This window comes from Pogona vitticeps, chromosome 5 (assembly GCF_051106095.1).
Source record: "Pogona vitticeps strain Pit_001003342236 chromosome 5, PviZW2.1, whole genome shotgun sequence".
In the NCBI taxonomy this organism is placed as follows: Eukaryota; Metazoa; Chordata; class Lepidosauria; order Squamata; family Agamidae; genus Pogona; species Pogona vitticeps.
Genome location: NC_135787.1, coordinates 3,121,540 through 3,132,784, shown reverse-complemented (window position 1 = coordinate 3,132,784; position 11,245 = coordinate 3,121,540). Strand labels below are relative to the sequence as shown.

The following is an 11,245-nucleotide window of genomic DNA, read 5'->3' as shown; positions in this document are numbered from 1 at the left end:
AAAAAATATATTTTCGGGTCGGCAAAGATGCATGACCCCCCACCATCTTTGTGGTGTTCGATGGAGGAGATGTGAGTGGACAGTGCTTCATGTTACCCCCCCCCGGTCTGCTCTGTCCCACCCTTCACCCCACACACCCCGCATAGATTGGAAGAGGTTGTGCCCTGGACCCTATTGCCCAGCCGGTGCCCACCGCATGCACGAGGGCAGTGTTTCCCTACAGCAGCAAACGGCTTCAGCCAGTCTTGACCTCTCTGTGCTGCTGGATCACCTCCAAGCTATGGTAACCCTAGTGAGTTTTTTGAAGTTTGTGAGAGGCCTGAGGAGGGAGCTGCCGTTACCCCCAGGCTTTCCACTGCCGAGCAGAGATTTGAACTCAGATTTCCTAGGTCTCGCCCGCTCGACGCTCTGTTCGCTCGACCACACTGGTTCCCTGGAGTCTGAATTCGAAACGGCAAAGGGAAAACAGTTCGGTCAGTGGCTGTCCATGCCAACATCTTAAATGGAACCTCCCATTTTCTAGGGCAGGCGAACTGAAAAGATCAGGAGCGGAACTTGGGAGGTTCTGGGAAGAAGCACTGAGCTAAGCTGAGGTTGGAAAGGCACTGGTCTAAAAGGAGCAGCTCCCATCCAGTGTGGGGTGGGGTGGGGGCTGATAAAAGAAAAAACGGGACTTGGTGGATCGGGTCCTTTGCTTCCTCACCCTGTTCTCTCTCCCCGTTAGCTAAGTTGAAGAAGCTTTGCCCTCTGGGCTCCCTGCACGGCCCTGCGTAGCTTTCGCCCTTCTGCAACCTGCCCTCTGCCTCCGTAAGATGGATTTCAGGATTGTTTTAATCATCACGACGCGCAGAACCAGAGGTGGGAAAGGTGTACAAAGCAGAGAGCATTTTGTCCTCGAGCGCAAGGTCAAACTCGGATAACAATCCATGGGTGGGGGCCAATTTTTAAGTTATGGTAAATTGCCGTTAAGATTACTGCAGCCTTATACAAAAAAGAAAAACAAGAAACTGGAAAATTCCATTAATGATTTTTTTTTACTTATAACTGTTTTTCCCTCCAGAGCAGGATAGAGTCTTCCTGCTACTTTACTCATACAACAAGCCTGCGAGGTAGGGCCAGTTTGAGGGGGGGAGGGAGAAGATAGGACTCTTTCCTGAATCACTGCCAGTCAGTCCATCATCCTGGCTCCCCTTCCTCACCAGGCTGCCAGCTGTCAAAGATCCCATCTTTCTTGGTTACAATGCTGAAGTCCTCACAGATACGATCAACAACCTTCTTGCTCTGCCCACCACAGGGGGACACAACCAACGACGCCATTTCGAAACCTGCTTCGGCAACGATCATGCGCTGCATTGCGGTGGCCAGGGTTAGGGAGGTCACCCCTTCGGCTGGGTTGCGATGTGACTCAAAGGCAAGAATTCCTACATTAACTTCAGTTAGTGAAACCCTTAAGGCCTATCCAGTTGCTACTTAACAGGTTCTCTCCCCACATGCAGGCGAGGCCTCTCCTTCCTCTTATTCTCTATTTGGAAGGAGATGTTTCTGCAGCATTGAGATTCCTGCTCACTTGTAGCGTCCCCGTGTGAGCAAGAATGCCCACCCACGGTCCACCTGCTCCTCTGATAGACCTTTTGGGGGGAAGATGTGTCTCAATAGGTCTCCAGGATCTCATAGCGATAGATGTAGATGTGAAAGTTCAGTAGCTTAAGCAGGAGGAAGGGGTGGATGATCCTGACCCTACGGAAGCCCATGCTCTCGTACACGCGCTGAGCCGCCGTCTGTACTATTGAGGTGCCCAATACGACTTCCTTATAGCCACGCTCCTGGGCGAAGCGGATGACGGTCCGGGTGAGCGCCTTGGAGATCCCCCGGCCGCGGTGCTCCTCCTTCACGGACATGCGCTTCAGCTCCAGCGCTCTGCCCCGCCACGAAGGCTCTTCCGGGTGGGTGACGGCCACGGTCCCTACCACCTCCTCACCATCATCCACGACCCAGAAGCAGCAGTCCTTGCGCTCCAGGTAGGTCCCCCGGATGTCCCGCATGTCTCCATCAAGGGCCCCTTGGATGTAATCGTTCGAACTGGCCTTCGTCTGAATCCAGCCCAGAACCAAGAGGGCAGAGACGACCCCAAGGGAGAACAGGACAGACACAGAGGCCACGTAGGCCAGGAGGAAGGCGCCCAGCAGCAGGAGGTGGGCCTGGGGGCGGCTCAGGATGTACCGGAAAACAGCCGGATTGTGCTCCATGAGCCCACTGGCAAATATGGCACGTGCTGCCTCATAGTCTCGGTCCTCATAGGTCCGTATGTGGTATTCAGTCATGATGGAAGCGTCACTTCTTCAACCGAGACCTGGAGAAGACAGTGGATCAAATCAGGATATTAGTGTGTTTGCTATGAATCCCCATCTGATCCCACATGAATAGATGCCCAAACATTTATCAAAAAGCATGATGGTGTCGATCCCTCAGCTGGAGGGAGGAGAGGGCATGGCCAAAATCCAGATGTGTGTGCAATGACGTCATTAGGATCAACTGCTAAGCCCAAAAAGGTCTCCCAAACCACTGGAAAGCTTATATTTATGTTTTGGCCACTGGTCCTAAGAAAAGCAACTTGGTGGATGTTATGCCACCTCCTGGGGCGACTTTGGGTGGGCCCAAGGACCAGTCTGGCCCATCAAAAATCAAATAAAATTAAAAATGAGGCAAAAAGAAGCCAAGGAATCAAAAGACCCTCAGCCACGTTGTTGAGCTAAACAGGAGCACAAACTATTCACTTTGTTGGGGAGGTGGATTTCCAGCTACAGAAGCAAATCTGTTCATATTTAAGATGCCACCCTATTTTCTCCCCTTTCATTTGTCCAATAAATTTGAAAATCTGGTGCGCCGGATATTTTTGCCTATTCATTCTGCTTTTCCAAAACTTTTTAAGAAAGTGGAGATTTTAGCTCTATGTCAGTTTGGACATTTTCCTACAAGTAGGAGAAGCATGTAAATTTTTGCTGTAAACAGAAAGGCACAGAGCATGAACAGGCATAAGCCTTAAATACATTTTATTTGAAATAGCAGTATGTCCAAGTGATTAAGTGGCTCACGTTATAATGTTGCATGCTATTTTTAAAAGTATTGTTTCTCTTCCTTAACTAGCATCTGCAATTTTCTGCCTTTTGGACAATATACAAAGTGGTCGTGACTCAGAGGGCTGCTGAACTTTGGCGGTGTGCCCTAGTTTCTGAAGAAAGTATAACTTTTAAAGAAAAGGCAGTTCTTCCTTCTTTCCTTCCGCTGTTCAAAGGGCATGTGAGGTGCGTGTCCCCTCCCACAGTCCGTGCTCCGGTGTCATGGACCAGCTTCAAAACCTTCTACCCACCCAACCTCTGAAATTGGGGCTCCTTGCTACAAACTGCAAGACAGAAACTCTCCACCTCTGTGTCAAATGAAAGCAGCAACACAAAGGGATCCTGTGCTCCCTTAAGGAACAACAAGAAGTTACTTACGCTGGTGGCCTTGAGCTTTGTTCCCTCAATGCGTTGGGTGGACTCCGGACCATCAAAGCAGCCCCTGCCATCATGAAGCCATTCCGCTTTTAAGGAGGCAGCGGGGCTTTGCTCCTATAGCTGCCCCCTTTGAAGGATTTGTCAGTGGCACCCTCGTTTGTTGCCAGCAGGAATCTGTCAATTAACAGCAGTGTGTGTGTGTGTTATGTTCCTTGTGGACGGCTCCAAACAGTGCAATGAGGAATATATAGAGAAAGGGGTGCATGGGTGTAAAAAGCTGAGCATTTGGAGGGTGGAAAAAAAATATCTCAGCCTTTCTCAGCTAGTTTCTCTCTGTTACTGCCTTCCCTTCCTGTCCAGCCATCGTTTGGAGGGAGGGGATTCCCTGCCAGAGCCTCCCACTTCTGTGTCCCCGAAGGAATCCTGCAGGTTGTCTGGCAGACCCTTCTTCATGTTTCTCTTACCTTGCAGCTGAGGGCCAGCCCTCCGGGTGGGTCTCCGGCCACCCCTTGCACCAAGGGCGCGCACAGCCTTCCTGCTTGCCCGGAGCCGGCTTCTCCGGCTGGGGAGGTGCCAGGAAGGAGCCTCCTCTCCTCGCAAGCAGCCAACCCAGGAGGGAGCAGCCCACAGCAGAACTCAAGGCGGGAACAAAGCAGGGGAACCCAAGACAAGCGAGAGGAATCCCCCCACCCCTTGCATGCTTCCTGCACAGCTGTAAGGTGCTGTGGATCAAGGGGCCCAAAAAATCATCTCCCTCCCCTAAGAGAAGCAGTTCCGCAACAGAGATACAGGCAGACTCCCTTCTTAACTGTGTTATTAAATGCACATTAATTAAAATAACTTGCTTAACTACGATTCCTATGATGTGAAATGAAAGCGCAGTGTGTTGCAGCTAATCAATGGAGGGGAACATAAATGAAGAGTAGGAACAACAAGCTGAGCAACACGGATGAGATGCTATTTCATTGTCTAGAGCGGATGTACACCAGTACAGGAATGCCTAACCTCCAATAGCTGTTCTGCCCTGTACAGTCCCAGGATGCCCCCGGAAGAAAGGAATGATAACCACTTCTATGTATTCTTTACCAGGAAAATCCCAGAAAGGGTCACCTTAAGTGAGAACTGACCTGATGGCACACAATTATTATTAATGAATCGGAGTGAGAGATCACCTGTCTGTTGGAGGCACAACTATCTTCAGACTCCAGGTGATCCATCTTCTGGACCTTCTCCAGATACAAAGCTGGGGCGTTCCTTTCTCCAACGGCCATCTAGGGCAGTGGCTCCCAACCTTGGGTCACCTGAGTCCTCTTGGACTACAACTCCCAGACGTTTTCGCCACCAGGTGTGCTGGTCGGGGTTTCTGGGAGTTGCCGTCCAAGAATACCTGGGTGACCCCAGGTTGGGAACCCCCTGCTTTAGGGCCTGGAGTTAGGCAGCCCTACTGGGGCTTCCACATAAATTGCTCCCCCAACTCCTCAAGCAGTTCAGTGAAAAAACAGCTGAGAGGTGTACAGGAGCCGGACGTGAGCGGAGGAAAAGGCCGAACAATACTGGATGGAGGGAAACGGAGCTAAGGAGCTCTCCCAGTCATTTAGGATCAGCAGCCTACAAAAATATCTGTGCAACACCTAACCTTGTTCAGGTGACTGTTTGTTTGCTGATCAGTAAACCAGGACAAAGTTCAGGATTTACAAAAAACAACCCTGTGGCCGAATGAACTCGAGGACATGGGGCCAAAGTGCAGGCGCTCTAGGAAACTATGATGGGGCAGAAACCAACTAATATGCAGAAAGAAAACCAAGTGAAAAGTTGAGTACTCTGTCTTGAAGAAGAATAACAGAGGTGCTTCTAACATATGGAAAAATCACAAGTTACATGCATGTGTATTTACACATATTGTAAAAAAACCGGGAGTTGCAAACTGTTGTTAAGAGACGGGTCTGTTGTGGACATATGGAACAAGACACGTATACTGTAAGCAAGCTGATTACCAGCACCAGTGGTTAGCGTCGGTCCAGAAGCAGGAAAGGTCTGGTTGAAGCCCACCTCTTAGCCATGGAGTTCATTGCAGGAGCTCACCTTCCCCAGAAGGATGTGAAGATCAGTAGCGGAGAAAAGTGTAGACTTTTCAGGCCAAGTGGGCTCTGCTTTTTTTTTTAACAAACTAAACTTTATTTGGAAAAAGCACTACAAAGCAAACAAAAAACACCAAGCAACCAGCAATTACAAACAGAAAATAAAAAAACCCCACTAAACTAAAAGCAAGCCCTCTCCCCCCTTTTAGGACAGAGATTCCAACATCGTTTGGATCTCGGATTTCTCCAACTGGTTTCCGGTGAGCACTGAGTATATAGAATACAAGATTTTGCCCTAAACTCCTGTCTTTTTCTGGGCCCACACATATATTAATTTCCAACTTTGTTTTACATAGTCTCTTGGTTGTTCCTGTAGTGCTTCTGAACATGTGTCTAGTTCTGCCGTGTCCAATAACTTCTTTAGCAACTCCTCTGTCGTTGGCAATTTTTTCACTTTTCCGTTTTTGGGCCCAGAGTAGCCTAGCTGCTGTGAGTATATACATTAGGCAGTATTTTATTTTCTTATCAATGTTTTCTGGCATTATATTCAGTAATGCTATTTCAGGTTTAAAATTAAATTTTTGTTGAATAATTTCTTTTACTAGTTCCCACACCTGTGTCCAGTCTCCTTTGACATTTTCGCATGTCCACCACATATGACAATAAGTCCCTACCTTTTTTTTTACACTTTCAACAAACATTGCTGTTACCCTCTGATATTTTTGCCAATCTTACAGGTGTATAATGCCATCTATAAAACATTTTGAGGATATTTTCCCTAAGGTTTAATGGCTTAATCATCTTATGACACTCTTTCCACATCCTTGTCCAGTTATCAATGTCTATATTATGTCCAAAGTTACTTGCCCATTTTACCAGCACCTCTTTCACCTTCTCATCCTCCAAGTCATATTCCAGTAAGTATATGTACTGTACTTCTTTTTTTATTATTTTCTCATCAGTATATATCCACAGTTTATCCACCTGCACTTCACCCTCAAAGAAGCCTATGGTTTTATCTTTTTTATATCTCGATTCCAGTTACAACATGGACCACCAATCAGTGGCCACACTTAATTCCTCTAGCTCTTGCTTATCTTTTATATTCTTTCGTAAGTAATTCTTTATATGTGCATTTTTAATGGAGCATTTTGCCAAAGGAAGAGGCTGCTTCTCTCCTGCTTCCAGATATGAAACCTGCAGGTTGACCAAACTTATCCATAGTTCAGAAAAAGCTGGCTCGTATATGAGGAGGGCAACGTGGTCCTTATGCCCACAAAAATCTAGACTCAAGGACCTGGCTCCAGGCTCGGACGATGATCTCACCATGCCATTAAACAGGAAGACTCCCATTCTCACCTACCCGTTCTTTCTGTCCTGGAACATTTAAACACCATCCGATATCCAATGAACACTATTTTAATCAGACCCTACTGAAGTTGGGAATCCAACCCAAGGTAAGCTCAACTGAGTCAGTTATCTTTTCACAGCAGCTGCCTCGTGGGCGAGAGGCAGGGGTGGAGAATCCATGAACATACTGGGGCCCTGTAAGGTTGCAACCCCACAAAAATCCTTTCCATCAAGAAACAAGCCGCCCCTGTTCTCCAGGCCACCTTCCGGAGTAATGTGTGCATCAGTGAGACTCTGGGATCTCGTAGCTGTAAATGTAAACGTAAAACTGCAATAGCTTAAACAGGAGGGAAGGGGAGAGCACCTGGACTCTGCGGAAGCCCATGCTCTCGTACAACCGCTGAGCCACGTGTTGCACCATGGAGGTGCCCAAGACGACTTCCTTATAGCCACGCTCCTGGGCGAAGCGGATGACGGTCCGAGTGAGCGCCTTGGAGATCCCCCGGCCGCGGTGCTCCTTCTTCACGGACATGCGCTTCAGCTCCAGCGCTCTGCCCCGCCACGAAGGCTCTTCTGGGTGGGTGACGGCCACGGTCCCTACCACTTCCTCGCCATGCTCCACCACCCAGAAGCAGCAGTCCTTGCGCTCGAGGTAGGTCCCCCGGATGTCCCGCATGTCTTCTCGAAGCGCGTCTCGGACGTAATCGAGCCAGATGGCTTTGGTACGGTTCCAGCCCAGAACCAAGAGGGCAGACACGACCCCGAGGGAGAACAGGACAGACGCAGAAGCCACGTAGGCCAAGAGGAAGGCTCCCAGCAGCAGGAGGTGGGTCTGGGGGCAGCTCAGAGCATGCCGGGCACCAACAAGAGCAAAATGTCGGATTCCATCAGAGAATATGGCACGTGCTGCCTCGTAGTCTTTGTCCTCATACTTGCGGATGTAGTAACCACCCATGAGGGCATCACATTTCTGTTCTGAGAAAAGGAACGGGGGTGTGTGTGTCAATGAACGGAAGCCGCACCCTGAAGGGTTAGGGTTGACTGCCCACAGTGAAACCTTGTCCCATTGTTGGGGAGAGAGAATGAGTTCTTGTTGCTTGACGAGAAGCAAAGCAACATTCGAAAGTTAAAGGTGGACAATATCTTTAAGAGGATTAACTGTAAACCCAAGGAAGAGTTGAAGCCCAACTGAAGCCAGCCTGCACATTTCTGTGCATGCTCAGATGATCGGAATAAAACCAGGGTCCGCCCGTGGATTTTATTCCACCATTGAGACAAAGATGAGTAACTTCAGTGAGGCCGGGACCAATTTTCTATTACCTAGGACACTTTGAAAGCCACACACACCGCAAAAATGGCCAAAATCAAAACCAGAGATACCAAGGCCCCCGTCAACGGATCCTCGCGCTTCCCCTTGGGACCAGCTGACTTTCAAAGCTTTTGCTCCCCAGTCAACCGGGGAGAAAGTATGATTACTTATGACTACCTAGGGGAGGTGGAAAGCCAGGGAACAGAGGATTTTACAAACCCATAAAAGAAGAGGGAAGATAGCTGAAGGGGAGGATGAAATCAGGGTGGTAGAGGAAGGCGAGGAGGAGAACTAGGGTGATGCAGAGGAGGAACAGAGAGAAAAATCCTGCCTGGTATAGGTAGAGACTAGAGGGAGAATGGCACCCCAGGGAGAGGGAGAGGATGTGTTAAAGGAGGCCTCCTGGAAAGATTGCCTCCTTGAAGGCACCTAAGGAAGAAGTACATTGATATCACAACCAACAGACCCCTCGGAAACCTTCCTTTTGGGGAGAGAGAAAAGAGAGAAGACACCAAGCTCAAGAACAGGCTACCCAGTCCCCCCGAACCCTTTTCTACTGATCCACCCTGGCCCAGATCCTGAGAAAGGGCTGGTCAAATCACTCAACTCCTAGGGGGGAGCAGAGGGAGGGGAAGGAGGGAGGAAGGAAAGGAAAGGGAATGGAATGGAATGGAATGGAATGGAATGGAATGGAATGGAATGGAAGGAAGGAAGGAAGGAAGGAAGGAAGGAAGGAAGGAAGGAAGGAAGGAATCACCCACCTACTCCCATTGGGACTGCAGAGATGATCCCCGGGGTGCAGCACCTCCTCTGGCCTGGGATACGCAGGACTCCTTTGTCAACCAAGCGGAGACCAGAATCCTCGTGGTGACACTTTAAGGAGAGTGACGGGGCCCTAGAACTTGATTAAAGGTATTGTGTGTAACTGAGAGAAGAGTTCAATATTGGTCTGTTAATAAGTTGCCTTCATGTTCAATAAAAACTGACTCTGGATAAGATAACGTCCCATTCCATGGAATAGAGTATGGTGGAAAGGAAGCCTCTGACCCCAGTGATGGTGGTCACAAGAAGTCATCATGAAAAATTCGTATTTGAATGTGATAAATAGTCCTGGTCAGGGCAATGACCTTTTAAAGAATGGGTCTTTCCAGGAAAGCCTGCCCCCTTGCTTTCAAGGTGGCTTACCCTGCGGCATTCCTGCCTTCCCTTTCCTCTTCTCCTGTCTTCTACTCTGATCACGACAGATGCCAGGCAGCGCCTGGATCCCCCCCCCCCGCTTCGGCTACAGAGACTGCCGACAGCTTTTCAGTTGACGGGAAAGGATGTGACCCTGAATCCCTTCACCGCACAACTTTTGAAGCTCTGTAGGCAAGGCACGCACCATGACACTCAGCTGAGTCCCTCCTGTGGCTCATTAGGGCTGGAAGTTTTGATTACCAGATGTCCCAGCCTTAAAAAAAAGGGGGGGCCCTTTCCTTTCTTAACTGTGTGAATCACATTACATAAGCGAGTCCCACTCAGAGGTTTTGGCAGGGCTAACAGATCTTTCACTGTGAATCAGCAACAAAGGGAAGGAAAAACAGCAAGTCTGAAAGGAGACTCAGCTTCTGGACTGGGGCCTCGGACTGGCCTGGGCTGTTGAGCGCTGCAACAAATGCCAGAACTTCTCTTCTCGGGGTATAGTCCCACAGCTCAGAGACAAGCCTTCTTAGATTTGCGGTACCCTCTTGCAGGTACTCACAAACACCCCTTCCTCCTACCTGCTGCCGGATGCCGACCCCGTGGTTGTCTCCGACCACCATCTGCACAGACGCCCGGCTCTCCAGCTGGCTCGGAGCTGCCAGAAGTCGGCTTCTCCAGCTGGAGAGACACCAGCAACCAGCTATCTCCCCTCCTCCTCCAACAGCCAGCGAGGAAGCTGCCCACAACCAAACTCAAGGCCGAAAGAAACGGGTCAAAGCAAGCAAACAAGATCAGCCCCCAGCTTGTTGTCTCCCAGTTTTATACTTCCTGCCTAGGGAAAAGTGCTGCGAGTCAACCTGCAGAGAAAACCATCTCCCTACCCGAAGAACAGAAGTTAAGCCATGGGACCAGATGCGCTTTTGGAAAGAGGTGGAATCTCCATTGAAGGAAACTATCGTTCCTCTGGCTATTTTATAACACGCACATTAATGGGGCGGGGGGGGGATCTCTTGCTTAGTAATGTAAGTTGCGCCATATAATGAGAAATGAAAAGTATAAATTGTCAAGGCAAAATAAAAGGTAAAAGTGCAGAGAGGAGAAGCTGGAAGCTGGTTTGGGATGCAAAAACACTAAGATTATGCTCTTGGTTAATACGATGAAATAAGCAATGATCGTGCACCATCTCTGACTAACGGCGACCCTTCCAAGATTTTCCAGATAGAGAATATTCACTCAGAAGTAGTTTCTCAGTTCCCTTCTTCTGGGGGAGAAATCCTGGGACTGTGTGCAGCTGGCCCAAGGCCACCCAGGCTGGCTCTACTCACAGGGAGGCCCCGTGGGGGAATCGAACTCCCTACCTCTGGCTCCCCAGCCAGAGACCTAAACTACTGTGCTATCCAGCCAGTTAATATGGCAGAAGAACTAGCCAAAAGGTAACTCTGGCATGCCTGCCTGCCTGAGCCAGTCTAGGCTCTTGAAAATTTGCCTGCATACTGGAGGAATCCCTGCCAGGGTTATTTGGTTTTTCACATGGCTATATGGATTTTAATGAGTTAAGATATGCCTGCAGGATATGCACTACCATTTTCATGCAGCACAATCTTCCCAAGATTCAAAGCTGCAGCAAAACGTGGGATCGGCATTCCTTCAAGGCGATCAGTGAAAAAGCTGCTGACGGGCGAATGGGGTTGCAAATGAGTAGAGGGAAAAGTCGAACAAACAGGGGGTGAAGGGAGACAGAGATAAATATGTTGACTGGTAATTTATGATCAGCTCCCTGTAAAGATGTCTGCTTAGATGACTGCGTATCCACTTATCAATAAACCGGTGCA

The 11,245-nt window shown here is 49.1% G+C and overlaps 2 protein-coding genes across 3 annotated transcripts; both read right to left on the bottom strand.

The window, feature by feature from the left end:
- Positions 1-1,015: 1,015 nt before the first annotated feature.
- LOC144582977 (N-acetyltransferase 8B-like) lies at positions 1,016-10,296 on the bottom strand. Of its 2 annotated transcripts, XM_078394436.1 has the most exons (4): positions 9,992-10,295; positions 8,993-9,132; positions 3,959-5,641; positions 1,016-2,350 (listed from the first exon to the last, which is right to left on the bottom strand). In XM_078394436.1, exon 4 carries the CDS (start codon positions 2,319-2,321, stop codon positions 1,650-1,652), a length of 672 nt encoding a protein of 223 aa, XP_078250562.1. In that variant the 5' UTR covers positions 2,322-2,350; positions 3,959-5,641; positions 8,993-9,132; positions 9,992-10,295; the 3' UTR covers positions 1,016-1,649. The 2 variants fall into 2 exon arrangements, with proteins under 2 accessions (XP_078250562.1, XP_078250563.1); XM_078394437.1 differs by lacking the exons at positions 3,959-5,641; positions 8,993-9,132 and having other exon boundaries at positions 9,992-10,296.
- LOC144583031 (N-acetyltransferase 8B-like) lies at positions 5,219-8,842 on the bottom strand. Its single transcript, XM_078394438.1, has one exon. The coding sequence runs from the start codon at positions 7,875-7,877 to the stop codon at positions 7,206-7,208; it is 672 nt and encodes a 223-aa protein (XP_078250564.1). The 5' UTR covers positions 7,878-8,842; the 3' UTR covers positions 5,219-7,205.
- Positions 10,297-11,245: the final 949 nt, after the last annotated feature.